Genomic DNA, 23,560 nt, shown 5'->3' on the forward strand with positions numbered 1-23,560 from the left:
ATGTACATATTTGTAATTCCAATAAAAAAATATGTGCAAGTATTATAAATGTAATATATTTTCAAGTATCATATATTATATATATTTAAAAAATTATATGTTGAATATATGGCATATATTTCATAAATGTGAAATCCAAATATGAACTTGTATCTTGTATATGTAATTTGTATATATTTCTATGTATCAGTTTTGTGTGGCATTACTGATGTTGAAAATAGCCCTCTTTGGAGTAACTTTGGAAATTTTGTACATTTGTACATTTGTACATCTTGTACATTTTCTGAACGTACACGGAAACTGTGTCAACATCAAATAAAGCGTGAATTTATATTGGACTTAACAGAAAGAGCACGTTTGCAGAAGCCCAGAACAAACTCCTGTCCGACAGTTGTTAGTTTAGCTCTGTTTGTAATGTGACTCACAGCTGCAGCAGGTCTCCGAGATTGACGAAAAGATCAGGCGGGATCGCTTCGATTCTGTTACTGGACAAATCCCTGTGGAGACAGAAAATATTCACGCCTTCTGCATTCAAACAGGCATCTGTTGACAGAAGTGATGAGCAAGTCAAAACTCTTTGATGACTGACATCCCGTAACTGGCCCAGCAGGATGACAGACCGAAACTATGACTTTCGAATTGATAAGCAAGTCCATGAAAGAAGGATTTCTGTTTTTTTTTTGCTCCACAGAGAAATGGGTCATCATGACTAAACTCTAAACTAAAATGACTGTGAAATAATGTAAATATTGGGAATACACTGGGGCCGCAAAGTCATTGCAAACACTGCTGATAGAATATCATTTATTCAACAAAAGTTGGGCCAGTGTGAAAAAAAAAAACACAAATAAATTAAAAAAAGTAGTGATTTTCAGTTTTACTTTGACTTGTATCTCATTGCAGACAATATCACCCCTGAAAATATTTCATATTTTATCTGGTCAACTTCATTTCATTTGTAAAAACACATCCTTTCCTGTCATTCAGACCTGCAACACATTCCAAAACAAGTTGGCACATGAGCAGTTTAGGGTTAGTAATCAGGTAAATTGGTTAAATAATAATGATAATTTTGATTGATCATTGATCATTTTAATTGGGTACAAAAGCAGCTTCCAAGTAGGGATGCAACGATTACCTGATTTCACTCTTAATCACACTTTAATTTGTCACGGTTGATTCATCCTGAGGGCTTCTCAACACCGCATTTTTGCACAAAACAAAACTTCTGCAACTAAAAGTTATGCCAATGATGGGCTAGCTTAAAGTTCTTGTACAGCGAGGCTAATACACACACACACACACACACGTACGCACGCACACGCACACGCACACGCACGCACGCACGCACGCGCGCACACACACTAGATTAGCTATGGCTGAGGCTATGAAGTAAGGGCTGTTCACATATCGCGTCCACACTGAATCTATACGTGGACACATATTTTTTCTCTTTAAAAGTGAAATACTTACATTTACATGATTAAATACTTACAATAGATTTACTTTAGACAAATACTATTTAAAAAAAAACTTTTATTACTTTTTAAAATTAATTAATTAATTTATTTTTCTGTCATTTATTTTCAGTGTAAAATTATTACTTAAGTTTAAATGTCAAAAACTTTTTTTTTGACATATATTTAAGTCCAAAGACAACTGGACTGTTTTTTAATTTTTTAATTTTGTGCGGTATTAATTGGTTACTGAGCAGCAATAAACAACACTTTCCAATATAAGGAGTTTATATGACTATCTAAACTAGTAGTGTTTTGAAATTGATGCATAATAATCATGGGCGAAGCAGTGGCGCAGTAGGTAGTGCTGTCGCCTCACAGCAAGAAGGTCGCTGGTTTGAGCCTCGGCTCAGTTGGCGTTTCTATGTGGAGTTTGCATGTTCTCCCTGCGTTCGCGTGACTTTCCTCCGGGTGCTCCGGTTTCCCCCACAGTCCAAAGACATGCGGTACAGGTGAATTTGGTAGGCTAAATTGTACATAGTGTGTGTGTGTGTGTGACTGTGTGTGTGTGGATGTTTCCCAGAGATCTGGGATCTGCGGCTGAAAGGGCATCCGGTGTGTAAAAACTTGCCAGATAAGGTGGCAGTTCATTCTGCTGTGGCGACCACGGATTAATAAAGGGACTAAGCCGACAAGAAAATGAATGACTGCATGAATAATAATATACCGTCAGTATTTTTTATACCATAATCATACAACTAAAATCTGTAATTGTTGCATCCCTACATCCAAAAAAAGGTCTAGTCCTTTAGGAACAAAGATGGGCCGATCGCCAGTTTGCCAATAAATACGTGAGAAAATTATAGGAAAACATTTGGAAATCTCAGCTTCAGCAATGCATCACATCATTCAAAGATTCAAAGAATCAGGAGGAATTTCAGTGCATTAAGGACAAGAGCACAAGCCTAAGCAGAAAATACCCTGATCCCTGATCACTCAGGTGGGGCTGCATCAAGAATCCTCATCCATTTATAAGCCATATTATGACATGGGCTCAGATTCATATGGCAAACCTTTTTCAAGTACCACAATACATAGTTAAAACTGTGCTGTGCCAAAAGCAAGCCCTATGTTAACAGTGTCCAGAAGATGCTCGGAGGCATCTGAGACAGATTATCACACAGTGGAAACATGTACTGTGTTCAGATGAATCAGTGATACAGGTATTTTTTTGGGAGAAATGGATGCTGTGTGCTCTAGAACAAAGAAAAAACGGATCATCCAGACAGTTACCAGCAACAAGTCCAAAAGTCAGGGTCTGTCAGGGTATGGGGTTGTTTTAACGCCCTTGACAAAGCATATTTCAACAAGATAATGCAAAAGCACATTCTGCACACATTACAAAGTTCTGGCTGTGGAGAAAGAGGATACAGGTAGTTGACTGGCCTGCCAGCAGTCCCAACCTGTCTCCAATAGAGAATGTGTGCCGCATTTTGAAGACCCTGTATTGTTGTCCACTTCAAGATTTGTTTGCAGGAAGAATGGGACAAAATTACACCTGAAACACTTCATCACTTGGTGTGTTCAGTTCCTCGTTGTCTTTTAAGGGTGTTTTCACACCTACACTTTTGTTTCGGAACGTATCTCTTTTGCCCAGTTAGCGCGGTTTGTTTGGCATATGTGAACAGGGCAATCGGGCTCTGTTCCGCGACAAAGTAATCGCTCCGAGATCGCTTGAATGATGGTCTCGGATCGATTGAAACGAACCATGGAGCGGTTCGATTGCAGTGAGAAAGCGATCCGATCCGAGCGCAGTTACATCACAGTGTTTTCTGGATATGTAATAGGCTTACGGCTATATGAAGAGAGAATTATGAGTAGGGCGGGAAGTTTCGCGAGTCTCCGGATGCCCGCAAACGATTGATGATCTCCCGGTAATCTCGCGTCTCCCTCCCGGTCCACAAATAAGCATCGTCATGCACCCTTCTCACCCCTCCCCACTGCGTCTCTCCTCAGACACGTCGCGCACGCACCCTGTCAATCACCACCAAACCACCACCTCTCCTGACAGCTTAGCGGGACGCTGCAAAATAAACCCTGACACTCTGACCAATGTGAGGAGAGTTTACTCGCAAGTGACTTGTTTTAGCTCTTTTGGTCCGATTAGAAACTTTGCAGTGTGAAAGCGAACCGCTCCAAGAGCAAAGAGCAACAATGTAACATTTGTAATCTCTGTTTCAGGAACAACTGAATCGATTCACAGGTGTGAAAGCACCCTAAGTGTTTTGAAAAGGAATGGCAACATTACAAAGTGGTAAATGCTTTACTGCTGCAATGTTTTTTCAAATGTGTTGCAGGAACCAAAATTGAAACAGGTGTTTATTTAGGAAAAAATAATGAGGAACACTTGAAATAATGTTTATTGTATTGTCTGCCATGAAATACAAGTCAAAATAAATTTAGAAATCACTTCTTTCTTTTTTTTTTGTGTGTTTTCCACACTGACCCAAACTTGTCCTGATTTGGGGTTGCAATATGACTTTCAACTTGATAAGCAAATCCATGAAAGAAGGATTTCAGTTTTTTTTTTTTTTGCGCAGCACAGAAATGGGTCATCATGACTAAACTCCAGAGAACACTTTGTGGTGATTATTTTTGCCAAACATTTATAAGGAACTTACAGCTCTCCCAGTTTCCGCAGCAGAGAGAAAGCTTGCGCGTGGATACGACTGATGCGGTTCCGCTGCAGGACCCTGCAAAAAAACACAATCAACATTCATCTGGGTGGATGGAAACACATCCAGGCTTTCAGAGGGATGAAACGTGCAGGAAATACACAGCAGTGTCAAACACAGAAATCATTTCAGAAGGTGAACGGCATCTGACCTTTAATCTAGAGTCACTCTTGCATGTAATTAGAGAAATTATAATAGGCTAATATTGCATTATAGACATAATTGAAGTCCGAAGGAGCTGTTATTTTGCTAAACACGCAAACGTTTCCACATCATTTGAACAAAGCTTCAAAATGAACAAAAGAAGTTGAGGGCTATTATTGATAATTACTGAAACTGTTTTTTAATAAACATTGAAATTAAATAAGCACTAACCTAAACGCACACACATATGCAAAGGATAAAATAAGTAAAACAAAATTACTGAAAGCTGAAAATAATTTGGAACGGAAACAGAAAATACATAAGTAAAATCAATACTAAACTTTCAATCATCTACAGTCATCTCAATAACATTAAAGTAATACACATACACACACAAACACACACATGCACGTATCCTCTTTTAGCCTATCTACCAAAATGACTACACATACATTTAGGGGGACGCCAAAAACATCATCAAGGGCCCATGCCAATTCCCCCTACCCCCCATCCACCCCCATCTCATCCCCAACCCACCCCTCCACCCCTCGCTCTTCAATTATATCCATGATCCAACCAACCCCTTTCACCACTTTAATCAGCCATCCTAACATACCAATACATAACCCGACCCCCCCCCCCCCCACCCTCACTTTCGTCAGCAATCCTAACATCCCCCCCCCCCCCCCCCAACTTTCGACTACAATCTGAAGAACCAAAATGAAGCTACATGTAGGTGTGGCCAACCGTGGCCATTTTGTTCGAATGTCAATGCGCCAACAAGGGGTGACCAAAAAAGGGCAAAAAGGCGGAGCATCAGTGGAGCTATAGATGCCTCTTAGAATTTTGCTTAGACGGGCTTTTCTTTGAGGGAAATGCTTAATCCTTCATTACCTGCGACACGTTTGTGTTCTGATTTAGTCAGACACTGTCTCGGTTATGAGAAGACAGAACAGTGGTTCAGTTATAAATCCATTCTGCATGATTCCGCCTATCCTGGCTTCTCTTACTGTACATTAATAAAATATATTGTTTAAAATTCAAATTTTTGTTCTACGATGCACTTGGTTAGCCTAGCTTTGACTGGATAGAGTCGAAATAAAGAACTTTCTTGGGAAAAACAGGAAATCTGGTCACCCTTAAGCCTGGTTTATACTCGATGTGTCAGCAAGTCCGAGTGCGAGTGGCTAATGTGATGTCATTTGCAGAGGTTCGATTTGGGTGTGCGTGACATGATTTTGGCAGGCGGAGCGCACAATTTTTTTTGAGACTCGAGCGAAGTTCACTCGGCACCATGTTTGATTTGAGTTGAATATGAAACACTTTGAAGAGATTTTGTCTGAAACAATACGACTGTACAGACATCTTTATGATCCGTCCATGCGTGATCATAGGGGAAACCAAATGACCAATAATTCTTGGTCGATTACAGAAATATGTTTTTCCACAAGTTTTAGGTTTTACACTAATGTATATATAAAAATTTTGAATTTAAAACAACTAAATATTTACAAAACTATAATTAAGGAACAAATTATTATCCTTTGATAACTGGAAATGAATATTTGAACCTATCAGTTTACAATATACTGATGCCTGTTTTTTTTGTGCTTATTGGTGTTCAAGAGTTCACACTTAGCTGATGATTGATAATAAAAATTGTTTGGCATGCTGTCCCAGGAGAGAGCCCTGAGCTCATAAGATCCTTGAGCCCGGGGCTCCCTCTCATTTGAAGGGGTGAGAGGGGAATTTGAGCTCAGGTAGATCTCGAGAACCCTCCTCCTGCTGCTTAAGGATTTCTAGGAGGGTGAGCTGCTGGTGGAATTTGACTATGGTGCTGATTTGGTTTAGTCAATTTAATTGCGTCTCATATTTTTGACTGTGGGAGGAAACCAGAGAACCCGGGGAAAACCCACGCGAGTATGGGGAGAACATAAACACCAGACCCGAACCAGAGGCATTCTTGCTGCGAGCAACAGTGCTATAGCCACTGGGCCGCCGTGCTGCCCTATAGAGGAAAAAGACGAGTAGAGGGGGTGGGGGATTCTTCAAGAAAAAGATGACCAAGGTAAGATGCTTTGGTTAGTTATACTAAGTTAGGAAAATATGATTAAATGATAAAAAAATGTGCTTATTATTATGACAAAAATTCCTCTGTAAAAAGATGAAAACTGTAAACCATAACACCAAATATAGATGTGAATCAAACACTGTCATTTGGTGTAAGTGCTGCTGTGAATATTCATGTAGACGTACATTTATCCAAAATTACAGCTGCAGTGAAGGATTAAAAAACTCATTTTGAGAAAACAACCTTTAAAATATACTGTATATATCGTAACAAATAGATGAGGTGTGATGAAATAAGCACTTAAAGGCAAAATGTTTTCTAAAAAAGAAATAAAGTCTTTATGAAAAGACAAAATGCTCTAAATCTCAAATTTGACTGCTGCATAAGGGAAGTTTTACACATTGTTTTTGAAATTAGCACATGATATGATTGATCGTGACTGGTCTCTCATCCGTAAACAGCAATAATCTAATCTAAGCCTACAATAAATAGACTGATTTGACCCTACTGTCTTATCGCTGTTTTGGAAGAATCTTCCAGTCCACCCCATCTCCTCGTTTTCCTCCGTTTACCAGGGGGAGCTCTCAAGAACCTACATTATCTGATCTCAGACCCCCTTCTCATGCTTAATGACCAAGAGAGATTAATTCAGAGCTCTCCCAGGACAGCTAATAGATAGATAGATAGATAGATTTGGCCAAAATAAGCAATATCTAAGTGTACTAAACCACTTCTAACTCCAAAACCAGTGTTTTTGTCTGCAGTGTCTCAACCTAATGTATTCACTATTTCGAATTCTCGAACTTTTCAATATATTGTTTTGGGAGAAAAACATTCATAAGGGCCATTTGACCTACTGTACCCTACATTTTAAACACTAAAATAGACTGCAAGAACCCACTGGGCTCATCTGACGGTTGAATACCCACTGAAATACTCACAGCACTGTTAGCATGTTACACGACCTGAAGGTCACGTTTCCCACCGTCTCCATCTTATTTCCCTCAATGTCTCTGCAAAACACAAATGGAACAAGGCTTTATTCATGGAGAAGACATCAATTCTAGAGCACTATGGAATCAGTGTTTTTTATATTTCGTTCAAAATACATTTAATATAACCAGTCAATATTCATCAGTTTTATGAATGAATATACATTTAATAATATCTTAGCATACAAAAGCAATTCCTAACCACAGTGAAACATACAATAAACATATCCTTTCTGCTTTACAGTTTTTAACAGCAATGATGATGCAGAAGCAACTGGATTCTATTTTTAAGTACTGTAATATGAAATTTATATAATAAATATCACGCTTTTTTGATTATTAATTAGATTAAAAAAATTAAAACACTTACATGTTGAAAAACTTATTTGATTGGCTGTGAATTTTTAAAGTAGTGTCTGCTGTCGATGTAATATTACAATTATAATACAATTTAATGTTTACATTTTTAATGTAAAGTGTTAAATATAGATATGTTGAATTTTTTTATTAATTAATTAATAATTTGACAAAAATACATTGTAGGGCTTTTATTTACACAAATTGTCTTATATTTATATATATATATATATATATATATATATATATATATATATATATATATATATATATATATATATATTTATATTTATATGTATAGTAAATTTTTGGGTGATTTATTTAACTTTTTACAAATAAATATATTAAATAAATAAATATTTTAGAAATATATTTGTTTATTTGCAAGTTATGGGTCTATAAAAAGTTGTTATATATATATATATATATATATATATGTATATATATATATATATATATATATATATATATATAAATATATATATATATATATATAAAAGTAAAAGTCAGAATTATTAGCCTCTGTTTTAATAAGTAATTTATTTTATCTTTGCCACGATGACAGTAAATAATATTTGACTAGATATTTTTCAAGACACTTCCATACTATGGAAGATAAATCCTGCCAATCAGCTCAGTAAAGTTGGTTTTAGGTTTGGTATTCGCCAGACATTCATGCAACGCAGCTGATTTAGCTGTCTTTCAAAGATTTTAGTACTAACAAGTTGTTAACGTCACAAGACCGAATACAGTAAACTATACGACTTCATCACAAGGCCTACCGCACTTAAGCTGCTGTTTCTCTGCCCACCGAGGAAGCCTGACTAAAAGCTGACTAACAGTTTTAACCATTTTACTTCTGTTATACTGTATTTACACCAGTAACGCTGTTCCATCCATCAAAACCGTGCTTCTGCCCTCGGGCTCTGTGTGTGAAAGCACTCGACGTCACTTGAATACGCCCCTCCCACTGATTATTATACAGCTTTAAGTTGAAAATAAAATCGAAAATGAAAACTGAAATGAAAAAGTGTCAATAAAAGGAAAGCTTAAATTTACTTTTCATTTGAATCGTTACTATTATAGCTTGAACACTAATAACACGCTTTGTAAAAATTGTGTTTGCATTTTATTTTTCAGTTTGGCTTTTTATTTTAATATTGGCAGTCTTGACGTGGAAATGCAGTGAGAATGAAATGTTAAATTGGCAACTTCATTTTAATTATCAATGTGACAGTGACGATGTGTTGTCAAAGTGGAAATGAAAATTAAAATGAAATAATTTCATTTCGTTTTCAATTTTGGCAGATATTTTGCGAACAGTTTTTTAAAACGAAATTGTTAATCTGATTTTTATTTTCATTTCCAATGTTTATTTAATTTATTTAAAATTGGCAGGATTTACCTTCCATACCATACAACTGAAAGTGACATTTAAAGACTTAACTTGGTTAATTAGGTTAACTAGGCAGGTTAGGGTAATTAGGAGAGCCATTGTATAACTATGGTTTGTTCTGTAGACTATCGAAAAAAATATATAGCTTAAAGGGGCTAATAATTTGAAACTTTTAAATGCTTTTATTCTATTCAAAATAAATGAGTAATTAAGTAATTAATTGAGCAGTAAATAATTAATGCTTAATTACTGTAAGCAGTAATTTTTGATTACCTTTAAGGACCACCGAGTCATGAAATGACTTTTTTTTTTTTTCGTTCACCATGCGGTATCAAATTCCATTAAAACAAAAGTTGAAAGTTAAAAATGAAACACCCGAAATCGCATGAAACTCTGGAGGAAACGCTGGAGAGCCTGCTGATGCGACATTAATTGTTTTATACAGAAACTTGCCTTCAAAAATTGCTTCCATATTTCTTTGCATGTTGAACACACATCGACCACAACAGGAAATAAAAAAAAAACTGCAACTGCGTTAATTGTGTGTGTGTTTTTTTTTACGTGTTAAATATTTCAAATTAATCGCATGCGTTAAAGCACTAATTTTGACAGCACTACTTTTAACAAATAAAAATATTTATTTTCTTAAGGCTAAAGCCTGTTTCACAACGCAAGCGTAAGCGGCTTGTGAGCAGAGCGTGAGCAGCGCTTGTTTTTTCAGCGTCCATGTAAACAGATTATAGCTTTCATACCGCGCGCAGAAGCAGCGCGTCAGTGCGAGGCGTTAGTGTCGCTGAAACAGCAGTACAGTGATAGTTTCGGCGCTGGGTCTATTTTTGCCGCTCTGCTCACGCTCAATTAAAGTGACAGTGCATTGATAATAACCAAAACACATAGAGTGACCTAATAAATGCATTAATAATATCAACTGATTTATATATAGTCAATCAAATGAACTTAAATGATTAAAAACTGCAACAAGTATTTAGGCCCGAACTAAAAAAACAAATGTAAAACAACTTTAGTATCTGTTTTGCTTAAGTTGCACACTAGTGTTGCAGGAAAGGGAAAAGACTTTAAAGGGTCACGAAACACCAAAACACATTTTTTGAGCTGTTGACAGTCGTATATGTGTCCCACACTGCTAAAAACACTATTAGGACACCTATATTTCACTAAAAAGTGTAAATTGGTTGTTTTTGCGTTATTTTAAGCAAATTCGTACTTCCTGTTTGAAACGAATTTTTGAAGCTGCGTCACGGTCATGACATAATAGTGTGTATTCCGGCGTGCAGACTGGGCGTCTGTGCCAGAGTGTGTCTTATTACGTCTTACAGTGTGTTGCATTAATGCATGAGTAAGGCTTGGGTCAAACCAATCAGCGCACTCTATTGTGCAACTTCATTAATATTCATTACTATCACCGTGTTTTCAGGACAGAGACGCCACGTTGTGTTGGCAAAACAAGCGTGAAGTGTTGCTTTTATAGTTTGCTGCAGTTAAGTTTCGTTTTCATTTTCTCTCTGTGAGAGCTCAGACTCACGTGTGGATTACAGTGTACGCGACGCGCGACAACAATAACTTACGTGTCTAAGGGGGATTATTGTTTACCTGAGAGCTGTTCTCATCTGCAAACGCTGGGATCTGGAATCGTTTGTAGTATTCTCTTCATAAAGACGCGGCTCTAGTTGCTGGTGATTGTCCTGTCTCTACAGATTTGGTAAGTGAGCGAGCAGCGCTCTTTGTTTATTCAGTTTGTTCGTATCTAACAAACTATTGCACAGAGTGTAAACACGTTAGCACCACAACCAAACTTTAACCTCGTGTAGGGTTTTTACCGCATTTAGTGACCGGAATAACACACACGGCTTTCTGACGCTACCTGACGTGTGCATCTAAGTTTCTGGGAAATGCAGAGGGTTTTTTTTCTCTCATTCGCCGTGCGGTATAAAACATTGTATGAAAAATACACGCTTAGAGCAGCTCCTCGAATCAAATATCTCGTGTGTCGCGAGGGGCATGAATGAATTCCCTGAATGAAAGAGCCAAACTGCAGTTAAAGTCCACCATTTAATAATTTGGCTAATAATTCGACTACAGATGTCCATGTAGGTTAAACACCATCACATTCTCCTGTATGTATGTATGTATGTATGTGTGTGTGTGTGTGTGTGTGTATTTTGACTCTGAAACTAGCGCGTGCCCAAATCGACACTCCCACACCCTCCCACTTTAGTTCCTCCGACACTCCCCCCTAAACAGAGCTGGACACGCCCACTTTTCTGACTTTTTCCAAAGAAGAGGTGTGAAAACACCCTGCTGAAACGAGGGGGTTTCATGGCCCTTTAAGACTGCTATTTACGGGAGTTGTAGTCTATAGTGAAGTGTATTGTGGGTCGTGTAGTTCGACACGCACGCTGGATGATGTGAGCTCGCTGTGTGCTGTGCAGTGCTATGCAAAGGAAAAAAGTTTTATTCGGCTTTGTTTTATGTTCACTCTAGTTATTCCTACCGGGAGCTGTTTGCACTGTGAACCTGACAACACGAAAATAAGTAAAAGAAGGGCCTGCATTGATTACTTTTGTCCGTCTCATTCTTTGCACGAGCTGATACTCTTACTGACATTACTGAAGCGGAGAAAGTAACACTAATTTGATCATGTATAAATATCACCAGATCTATATTGTATAAATATTATTATAACTAGGCCTACAACAACCTGACAATCAAAAACCAAATGACATGATATGACAGGCGATTGTCTTCTGAGTGCACTAGACATGAATGACACTCTTCATAGAGCTTGAGAAGCATACAGTACTGTATGATCTATATAATTTGTAAAATAAAGAACAGCAGGTTAAAGAAACTGCATAGGAGGTTGCCGTGGGCCTTGATGCAGATGACAAGCTTTTAAAAAAAGTGAATTTGTACATATAGAGACATAAATCTCTCTATAACTAAATAGAATAGACAGAGATAGATTGATCTCTGCAGCAACTGCCGAAGAGCTGCGCGCTGCAGATGCAGCTGGTGTGAAAGGTAAACGCCTGTGTGTTGCTTCTGCTCTCCAGACGCGCTGCTCACGCTTGCGGTGTGAAACAGGCGTTACACGCATTTAACCTTCATTGGACTAATAGATGGACCCTTACAATAATTATAACATAAATTGTCTGCGCCGGTAGCCTAGTGGTACTGCGCTGACATATAGCACAAGTGTGCTTGTGGCGACCCGAGTTCGATTCCCGTCTCGGGGTCCTTTGCTGATCCTTTCCCTCTCTCTGCTCCCAATGCTTTCCTGTCTGAATTCTCTACTGTCCTATCAAAATAAAGGCGAAACCCCCCCCCCCCCAAAAAAATATTATAACGTAAATTACAAAAATAAATTAATAAATTGATAAATAAATGAATGATGATGATAATAATAATAATAACTATTATTAAATGCTTACTTTAATCTTAATCTCTTTCCAAAAACATAAATCAATCAAAGAAAAGTTTTTAGCATGACAACGGTGCATTCAAACTTACAGCCAATTTAACCGTGGCATCTCCAGGCAGATATCATCCAGTTTTGTGAGAGCATTGTTCAACAGCACTCTGAAACACACACACATGCACACACAAGTGCGCACACAGCTTTAGAAGACAAAATAATGCAGCACATTCAACACCATAAAAAAAGTCTAAAAAAGCTCTCTGAGAACGGCTCCTATGCATTTATTAAAATGTATGATTTACATTTGAAAGGCGGAAGATGAGCCACCAAAATAGCAACAGCTGAAACTCACAGCAGCACAAGAGAGCGAAGACCCGAGAAGGTCAAAGAGGAGATGTGATGAAGGCTGTTGTTCTCCAGAATCCTTCAGGAAAATGACAAGAGAAATATAAACACTGCGGCCTTGATAATTCAACTGTTCTGATCAATATTTGTTGTGGGGGAACTAATTGATGCATTGGATTATGAAACAATGATTCAATCAGAATTAGTTCAGTAACTTCAGATCCTGCATGTAGAAATCAGCTGATATCACATTAAAAAGCTATCAGTTAATATACGCACTAATCTGATGAGCTCTCTGATGTGAAGCACAAAAGCAGCGAATGAGAAAATCTATCTGTATTGAGCTGATGCTTAGAAAAGCAGATGAGATAAGGACACTTACAGCCACTCTAGTTTGTGTAAATCCTGGAAAACATCAGGGAGAAGAGTTGTGATTCGATTGTAGCTGAGATACCTGCGGAAATGATAGATTATAGCTGTTTGAGAGCAGCCCTAATGTATATACTTATTTGCTGTTAAATTTACAGTAATTTACTAGCAATTTTGGTTGCCTGTAAGACTGTAAATTTACAAGTACACTGTAAATAAATAGTTACAATCATGCTGTATTTTACAATATAATTTTAAGTATTAATTTACAAAGCATTTGCAAATTAACAGTCTTACAGGCAATTAAAATCGCCAATAAGTTACAGTAAATTTTATAATAAATTGCAATTATATATGTACAGTTTGCTTGTAAAGTTACAGTCTTAATGGCTACCAAAAATTAACCAAAATTGGTAGTAATTTACTGTAAATTTAACAGTAATTCGCAATTAATAATTCACAGTCAGTTTGGTTATAAATTTACATTCTTGCTGGCAACCAAAATTGCCAGTAAGTTACTGTAAATTTAATAATAAATTGTACAAATAAAATTGTAAAAATAAATTAAATTGCAGTTTGCTTGTGAAGTTACAGTCTTACTGACAACCACAATTGCTAGTAAGTAACTGTAAAATTTACATTACACTTGTAAATTTACATGCTTAGTGGCAACAAGCAAAATTGACAAAGTTACTGAAATTCTGTCAGTAAATTGTAATTATAAGTTTACAGTCAATTTGCTTGTAAATTTACATTTTTGCTGGCAACCAAAATTGTCGGTAAGTTACAGTAACTTTACAGGGAACTGTAATAATTAATTTTTACAATCTTACTGACAACCAATATTCCCAGTAACTTACTGTAAATTTAATAGTAACTTCTAATTGTAAATTTACAGTTTGCTTGTTAATTTACCGTATTACTGGCAACCAAAATTGCTGAAAAGTTACTGTAAATTTTAAAGTAAATTATAATTATTATTTTACAATTTGCTTTTAAATTTAGTCTTACTGGCAACCAAAATTACCAGTAAATTACTGTAAATTTGACAGTAAATGGAAATTATTAATTTATAGTTTGCTTGTAAAGTTACAGTCTAACTGGCAATTTTTTTAAAATACAGCACAATTGTAATTATTATTAACAGTGCATTGGTAAATTGACAGTTTTACAGGCAACCAAAATTGCCAGCGAGTTACTGTAAATTTTACAGTAAATTGTAATTATTAATTAACACTCAGTTTGCTTGAAAATTTACAGTCTTTCTGGCAATCAAAATTGCAAGTTGCTGTAAATTTTACAGTAAATTTTAATGATTAATTTACAGTTTGCTTGTAAATTTACAGTGTTAATGGCAATTAAAATTGCAAGTTGCTGTAAAATTGACAGTAAATTGTAATGATTAATTTACAGTTTGCTTGTAAGGTTACAGTCTTAACTGGCATCCAACAGTGTCAGTAAATTACTGTAAATTTCACAGTAAACTGTAATTCATTTTAACAATCTTACTGGCAACCAAAATAGGCAGTAAGTTACTATAAATTTATAGTAAATTGTAAACATACATGTACAGTTTGCTTGTAAATTTACAGTCTTACGGGCACTCAATATTGCTGGTAAGTTACTGTAAATTTTACATTACACTTGTAATTATCAATTTACGGTTTGCTTGTAAATGTACAGGCTTACTGGCAACCAACATTGGCATTAATTTACTGTAATTCTGACAGTAAATTGCAATTTTTAATTTACGGTCAGTTTGCTTTAAAGTTAGTCTTACTAGCATTTTTTAAAAATACAGCACCATTGTAGTTGTTTACTATACACTATTTACCAAATTGTCAGTAAGTTACTATAAATTTTACAGTAAATTGTAATTATTAATTTACAGTTTGCTTGTAAAGTTAGTATTAACTGGCATTAAACATTTCCAGTATTTTACTGTAAATTTTACAGTGAATTGTAATTATAAAATTACAGTCAGATTGTTTTTAAATTCACTGGTTTGCTGGCAACCAAAATTGCCACTAAATTACTGTATAATTTAAAGTTAATTACAACTGATAATTTACAGTTTGCTTGTAAAGTTACAGTCTAACTGGCAAATTTTTAAAAATACTGCACAATTGTAATTATTATTAACAGTGCACTTGCATCTAAAATTGTGAGTAAGTTGCTGTAAATTTTACAGTGAATTGTAAATATTAATTTAACAAGTCAGTTTGCTTTTGTATTTACTGTCTTGCTGGAACCTGAAATTGCCAGTAAATCACTTTAAAATTTACAGTAAATTTGAATTATTAATTTACAAATTGCTTGTAGAGTTACAGTCTTATTGGGAACCAAAGTTGACAGTAAGTTACTGGAAATCTGACACTAAATTATAATTACTAATTTAAATATTGCTTGAAAAAGTATTGGCAACCAACATTGCCAGAAAGCAAATGTCATTTTTTACAGTAAATTTTAGCAAAAAGTGTAATTTTACTGTATATAAAGGACAACCTAAATGTCTGCAGACTTATAAAACTCACAGTCTGGTCAGATTGTAAAGGCCTCTGAATGCCTGCGGGTGAACTGATTTAATGCGGTTGTGCTGGAGGTACCTGAAACACAGATCACAGAAAGCATTGAGACGCAGTAGAGGAGAGAGGAAACCAACACTCGACAAGCACCAAGTGTGTGTAAAAAATAAAAAATTTATAAATAAAAACATAATAATACATTTTTTTTGTAATTTTGTTAGCAAAATATTAATACAATTAAAATTAAATGAAAAATGCATTGTATAAATAAAACAAGATTATTATTATTATTATTATTATTATTGCTACTAAATTATACAAATATTTAAAAAATATTGTTTATAATATTAATTATTTAATAGAATATACCTTAAATTTAATGCAATGTTGGTATTAGAGTAAAAAAACAACAATTATAAGTATTTTTAAAATATTTTTTAGCCAATTTGGCATTGTTTAAAATCCTTATATGACAAAGCACTGAACACTACGCAGAACACCTTAGCAAGCACCCGCAAACACTTTTACATAAACATCTAAACAATGCTGAAATCCACCTGATGAAACTTTGACTACTCTCTACTACTACTTTCTCTGCTAACATCAGCTTTTCTCTATTTATATACCCAGATCCAACGACTCTATGACTAAAACCTCAAAATGTCTGAAGCTTAAACTAGTTTGAGCTCCACAAAGGCTGCATGGTGGTTTCTATATTCCCACATGGTTTTATCTTCTGCTACTGCTGAGATTAAGTTGATTCGCGCAATAAAGACTCCATCTGTCACCAGATCAAATACAGTGTTTGGACAAGGACAGAAATATGAGTCTGATTCTGTTTGAGGCAGCTGGCAGCTCTGAATAGAACACCAGCAGATCAGACTGACACAAGCAAACACACTCGAAAAAACAACTGATAGCTGTAGAAAGAAAAGTTCTGTCAGGTTTACAGCTTTTCTCAATAGCCAAGACATGATTAAAGTTGGCCAGAAACGGAAGTTAAAACTGTCCTTTTTTCAACTATCATGATTTACATCCACCTGAAATGGTCTTGAAATGAGAGAAAAAAGTAAGGTGGTGCATGATTTAGTTCTTTGGGAACCAATTGGATTTTTGAAAGGTGGGTGTTGCTAACAAAATAAAAGATGATCAATGAATGGATGAATTTAGAGCAGAAACAAGACACAGTGTGTTCCCGTCCTAAAGGTCTGAGAGTCCTGCTCCTAAGCACCGATGGCTCCACCCTAAAGCACTTATAGTCCCGCCCTAAAGCAATGATAGCCCCACCCTAAAGCACTGATAGCTCCACCCTAAAGCAGTAATAGCCCTGCCCTAAAGCACTGATAGCTCAGTCCTAAAGCACTGACAATCCTGCCCTAAAACTCTGATAGTCCTGCCATATAAACTGATAGCCTCACCCTAAAGGACTGATAGCCCCGTCCTAAAGCACTAATAGCGCCACCCTAAAGCACTGATGGCCCCGACCTAAAGCACTGCTAGTCCTGCCCTAAAGCACTGATAACCCTGACCTGAAGCACTGATAGTCCCACCCTAAATGATTAATATACCTGCCCTAAAGCACTGATAATCCTGCACTAAATGACTGATAGCCCTGCCCGAAAGCACTGATAGCCCCGACCTAAAGCACTGATTGTCCCACTCTAAAGCACTGATGGCCCGCCCTAAAGCACTGATAGCTCCACCTTAAGTCACTGATAGCCCCACCCTAATACATTGATAGCTCTACCCTAAAGCACTGATCTAAACACTGATAGCCCCGCTCTAAAACACTAATATTCCTGCCCTAAAAACTGATAGCCTTAGCCCTAAAGCATTGATAGCGCCACCCTAAAGCACTGATAGTCCCGCCCTAAATGACTGATAACCCCACCCTAAATCACTTAGTTCCACCCTAAATGACTGATAGCCCTGCCCTAAAGCACTTATAGCCCCGACCTAAAGCACTGATAGCGCCACCCTAAAGCACTGACATTCCCGCCCTAAATGACTGATAATCCCGCCCTAAATCACTTAGTTCCACCCTAAATGACTGATAGCCCTGCCCTAAAGCACTTATAGCCCCGACCTAAAGCACTGATAGCCCCGTCCTAAAGCACTGATAGCTCCACCCTAAAGCACTGACATTCCCGCCCTAAATCACTTAGTTCCACCCTAAATGACTGATAGCCCTGCCCTAAAGCACTTATAGCCCCGACCTAAAGCACTGATAGCCCCGTCCTAAAGCACTGATAGCGCCACCCTAAAGCACTGATATTCCCACCCAAAATGACTAATAGCCCCGCCCTAAATGACTGATAGCCCCGCCCTAAATCCCTTTTGTTCCACCCTAAATGACTGATAGTCCTGCCCTAAAGCACTCATAGCCCCGACCAATAGCACTGATAGTCCCATCCTAAAGCACTGTTAGTCCTGCCTCAAAGCACTGTTAGTCCTGTCCTAAATGATTGATATTCCCACCCTAAAGCTACGGTCATACTAGAGTTTGTGTGTGCGAAATTCTGTCATACGGCTCTGCAAAAAGGGGTGGGACTAAACAAGATGAGTAGACATTAAAAAAGCGAGCGATTGCACCATGTTTTAAATTTCTGTCCAGAGAGGTCATGTTTTGATCCTCGATTGGTCTCACGCAGTCAATTGATGCGATTTTGCAGGTCAGAGTTTTCCAAGCTTGAACCTTGCACCGCAGGTACCTGTGAAACTTAACGCATGACCCTGCATTTCCGGTTTGACATATTCGCGTGCACATGAATGGAAGTCTATGGGGAAAAAAAGTCAAGTGTGACCACAGCTTAAAGCACTGATAATCCCGCACTAAATGACTGATAGCCCCACCCTTAAGCACTTATTTCCACCCTAAATGACTGATAGTCCTGCCCTAAAGCACTGATAGCCCTGACCAAAGCACTGATAGTCCTGTCTTAAATGACTGATAGCCCCACCTTAAAGCACTTAGTTCCACCCAAAATGACTGATAGCCCCGCCTTAAAGCACTAATAGCTCCTCCCTAAATGCATTCCATGTAACCAGAAGCAAATAATAGTTGTTTCGAGTGGTGAGAGAAGGTTATATTATTTGATTAAAGTTTATGAGGGCCAATAACTTTTTATAAAATAATGAAGACACATTGTTTATGACAGGAACGAATATATGCATATAAAAAAAGAGTAAATTAATATTTCATGGCAACTTTAATGAAACCGGGATTCACTTGATCTTCATCCTCACATTCCAGCACAGCAGAAGCTTTTTCAAATGCAAACACTTTTTCATTTCTTCACACATTTCTCACACACCTTTTATCAAAACAGTCACATACTGTAGATCTGACTGAAGGAGGACAATCTATATTTGATTCACTGTGTTGACTAAAAGGAAGATTACTCGCATAATTATGAATATCTAATAACTCTTCAATCAGCAATCAGTCCTCATTCATCTATATATATATATATGTGTGTGTGTGTGTGTGTGTGTGTGTGTGTGTGTGTGTGTGAGCCTGAGTGAGTGTGGGCATACGTGTGTGTGAGTATATACGTATGTGTGTATGCATGCATATTTATTTACATATTTATTATTGTGTGTGCATGTGTGAGCATGATTGAGCATGATTATATGTGCATGTGAGTGTGTGCGTGAGTGTATGCATGCATATTTATTTATATATGTACTTATTTTGTGGATATGTGTGTGTGAACATGAGTAAGTCTAAGTGAGCTTGATCATGTGTGTGTGTGTGTGTGTGTGTATGCATATTTTTAAAATATATATTTATTGTGTGTATGCCTGTGTGAACATAAGTGAGTCTAAGTAAGCTTGAGCGCGTGTGTGTGTGTATGCATATTTATTTAAATATTTATTTATTGTGTGTGTGTGTGTGTGCAGTGTGAACATGAGTGAGTGTAGGTGAGCTTGTGTGTATGCAAGCATATTTGTTTATATTTTTGTTTACTTCTTTATTTAATAAAGGGACTAAGCTGAAAAGAAAATGAATGAATAAATGAATGATGACAGTAAATAATATTTGACTTGATATTTTTCAAGACACTTCTATAGCGCTTAAAGTGACATTTAAAGGCTTAACTAGGGTAATTAGGTTAACTAGGCAGGTTAGGGTCATTAGGAAAGTTATTTAATACTGATGGTTTGTTCTGTAGACTATCGAGAAAAAAAATAGCTTAAAGGGGCTACTAATTTTGTCCTTAAAATGGTGTTTAAACAAATAAAAAACTGCTTTTATTCTAACCAAAATAAAACAAATAAGACTTTCTCTAGAAGAAAAAAATATTATTAGACACACTGTGAAAATTTCCTTGCTCTGTTAAACATCCTTTGGGAAATATTTAAAAAAGAAGAAAAATTCCAAGGGCGTCTAATAATTCTGACTTTAACTATATATATATATATATATATATATATATATATATATATATATATATAAATAAATAAATAAATATAAATATATATATATATATATATATATATATATATATATATATATATATATATTGGTGGCCCGTTATCAGCGTTAACGTGCAGCATTAAAGCAAGACTCTTTATCACGCAATAAAAAAATATCGCCATTAATTTATTCTCAAAGTTGGGTTGGGAGCTAGATCTATTCAAATCAGCAGGATGCCCTTCAGGATCTTTCACTTATTTTCAAGACACACTGACTACGCTTACATGGACATCAGTAATCTAGTTATTTGCCTTAATAGACAATAGCCCCTTTCACACAGTGATACCGGTAAATATCTGGAAAATTTCCGAAACGACTTTACCGGTATATTCAAAAAAGCGATGTTCACACAGGCAAGGACGTTACGAAATTTTTCCGGAAAAGAGCATTCACACATCCATCGCAAAATGCCGGTAAATTTTGACATCATTAACCAGAAATGAGCTCTAAACGGCTGCACTTGTGTTTGTAAACATTTGACTACATTACAAACTCTTCGGATGGATCAGTATTGAGTACAACTCCAATGAAAACATATAGAGAAACACTTTCGCATGTCGAGATGTTTATGATATGTGTGTGTGCTGGCGCTATGGGCGCTCATGGGCACACGCAAAGCTTGAAGGTAAACAAAAAACGGATTATCAAAAACAATCGATAATTATTTACACAGTTAGCATTAAGAAAGAACATAGAAACATTATCTGACTAACATCTAGCAGCTAAATGTGTCTGGAAAAATATTCAAAGGCTTTTATTCTCATAAAACGCGCGCACGTGAATGCGTCTGAATGTTCTGATTGGCTAAAGCAGGTGTCTCACGTCAGCACGTTCTAGACGTGCACGCACTCTTTCCGGCAATCTCCCTTCTGCGTTCACACAGCGCAGCATTCCGGCAAATTACCGGTAAAGTTACAACTTCTCTTTCCGGAAAATAGCCAGAACGAATTTACCGGTATTTTCAAAAAGGGCCTGTTCACATATACACACCTTTCCGGAAAATTGCCGGTAATTTTCCGGAAAGGTCTGTATGTGTGAAAGGGGCTAGTAATATAATTAAGGTGTTTACGTGAAGTGCTTTCATGTAAGAGTTTCCTGTAATCTGGGGTGATTTTAACAGTTCAGAAGTTTCACTTTCACTCATGAACATTTCATTCATGGCGCCGTGACAAACTGGGGTATTAGACCCAAATAAGGAGTAGGGACTGGAGAGAGTGTTATGGAATTTAATAACGCACGGCGAATGGAACGAAAAAGATGTGTGTGTGTGTTTGCGGTCCTTTACTGACAGCCGCATGTGTGGATCTTGCCTGAAACTATGGCAAAAAGTCCAACATGACGATAATAGTTTGATCACTGTGTTTACTTCAATAATGACACTAATATTTGCAGACCTCACATATCTTAATTGCATTTCTGTTTAGTTCAGTTATGACCTTAGTCGGATTAAGGTGATCAAAAATCCCTTTTTGGAGCTCATGTAGGCCTACAGGTCAAAATTCACATTTAACTGAATGAACAAACAGTAGTAAACACAAGTACATCTTATTGAAAATCATTTATTTTCATCATTAATTATCATAGTAGAACAGTTTCTCGAGCAGTTTGGGCTCTATCATACACCCGGCGCAATGCGGTGCAAGGTGGGATGCAATTGTTGTTTGCTAGTTTCAGCTTGGCGCAAGAGTCGTTTTGACGTTTTGCGCCACGCTGTTTAAATTGCAGATGCATTTGCGCCCATAGGCGGTCTGGTCTAAAAAAGCAGGCGTGTTTTTGCGTGTTGCTATTTTGAGGAACTATAATAGATTGTTCAATAGACCAGAACAAAGCTGGTCTAAATTCCAGCACAAAGCGTGTTAGTTGTGCGCCTCGCTTAAATATTGCTTAATACACATAGGATGTACAGCAATAAGCAAATATCTTTACATATGAAAAAGAATTAAAATATCAAGGATATATATATAGGATATAATAAGGATATAGAGCCTATAGTGTATAAATATAAAGGATTAAAATATTACAAAACATTATTTTCTAGCCTACATAAATATAAAAACCATACTTTCATGACATACTTCCATTTTTATATTTATTTTATTAAAAACAAGCTTAGATTTGTCCACCTGTCAGGTTTTAGATCATATGGGGCACAGCATGTGTATTTGGATGTAACTCAGTTGTTTGAACACACTTTGTTATTATTGTTCAATTATTAGTTTGCTGGAAATTAAAACTGAATGTAGAAATAGTTTTGAAACAAATCTTTGCCCTTAACAAACGAAATTAATTATTTATAGGATAATGGATATCTGTGCGTACAAGAAGTTTCCCTATCCACGAGAGTGAAAGTGAAAGTAAATAATGAGGAGGCTCATCTCATGTCATTCTCGCATTGCAGATGCTCTGTTTAACTGTTTTCTTGCTAGAGAAACACTCAGTTTTTCCACTTACAAAGTCTGTTATGTAAATAGCAACTGTCTCTTAAAGGGAATGAGAGATGAGATTTTGATTGGTTTATTCTCAAAACACACCTATAACTCATTAAGAAAATAAGCTCAACCCTTTGACACCATGTGCCACAGCGCAAAGTGGATTTTTCCGTCCTTAAAATATCAAAAGTGGATACCGACACGCACTTATTGCCTTTGCGCTCTGCGCTGTGCGCATGGATCATCAAAATAGAGCCCTTTGTGATGCATTTTGGAAACAGGAGATGAGCCCCTGGTCTAATGCGCCACCTGGCTTGAAAAACCCATCCTCAAAGACATTAGCCATTTAAATCTAGATTAATCTACATTAATTCCAAGATTACAGTGAGATTAATTTAGATTAAAAAAAATTATCTATGCCCACCTATAATATATGCTCCCAAAGTTGATTGATTAAATAGATAACGCAAATTGTATTGCAACTAGAGGACATTTACCAGTTTAGCAGACACTACAAACAATGTTAATATCAGATATTTAAGGTGTAAACATGTGCGTACACAAATGTTTGATAATTCAATAAACAGTTTTAAATGTGATGCTTACACGATGAAAAATGATTGAGAAGTTGTGAAGAGTTTGATTGTTTAAATGAGAATCGACTCATCAGTTTTAATCGAAAAGCCATATGCATTTAGTTTTTGTCCAAACTACAGTAATTTGTACTTAAATAAAAAGAAACACCACTCTGAAGTGAATAATAAGATAATTGTTCAGAGATTTAAACTTATTATTTTAAAAAATAAAAAAGTGAATTGAGA

The 23,560-nt window shown here is 36.4% G+C and overlaps 1 protein-coding gene and 1 long non-coding RNA gene across 9 annotated transcripts in view; one reads left to right on the top strand and one right to left on the bottom strand.

Annotated features, from left to right (window-relative positions):
* The window catches only part of LOC147840923 (uncharacterized), an 834,865-nt gene that overhangs the window by 189,235 nt on the left and 622,070 nt on the right, over window positions 1-23,560 (top strand). The gene's annotated exons all lie outside the window — the stretch shown is intronic.
* Window positions 1-23,560, bottom strand: part of rxfp1 (relaxin family peptide receptor 1) — a 210,239-nt gene that overhangs the window by 28,844 nt on the left and 157,835 nt on the right. For all 8 annotated transcript variants that reach the window (XR_015506594.1, XR_015506595.1, XM_087280017.1 and 5 more), the window contains 7 exon segments: window positions 15,840-15,911; window positions 13,319-13,390; window positions 12,944-13,015; window positions 12,684-12,752; window positions 7,349-7,420; window positions 4,139-4,210; window positions 426-497 (listed from right to left, as the gene is read on the bottom strand). Coding sequence is in view for 6 of the 8 variants with exons in the window: in XM_087280017.1 (XP_087136143.1) it covers window positions 426-497; window positions 4,139-4,210; window positions 7,349-7,420; window positions 12,684-12,752; window positions 12,944-13,015; window positions 13,319-13,390; window positions 15,840-15,911 (501 nt within the window). In the remaining 2 variants the exon portion in view is untranslated.

The sequence above is a fragment of the Danio rerio genome, chromosome 14 (genome assembly GCF_052040795.2).
Source record: "Danio rerio strain M-AB ecotype USA chromosome 14, GRCz13ab, whole genome shotgun sequence".
NCBI lineage: Eukaryota > Metazoa > Chordata > Actinopteri > Cypriniformes > Danionidae > Danio > Danio rerio.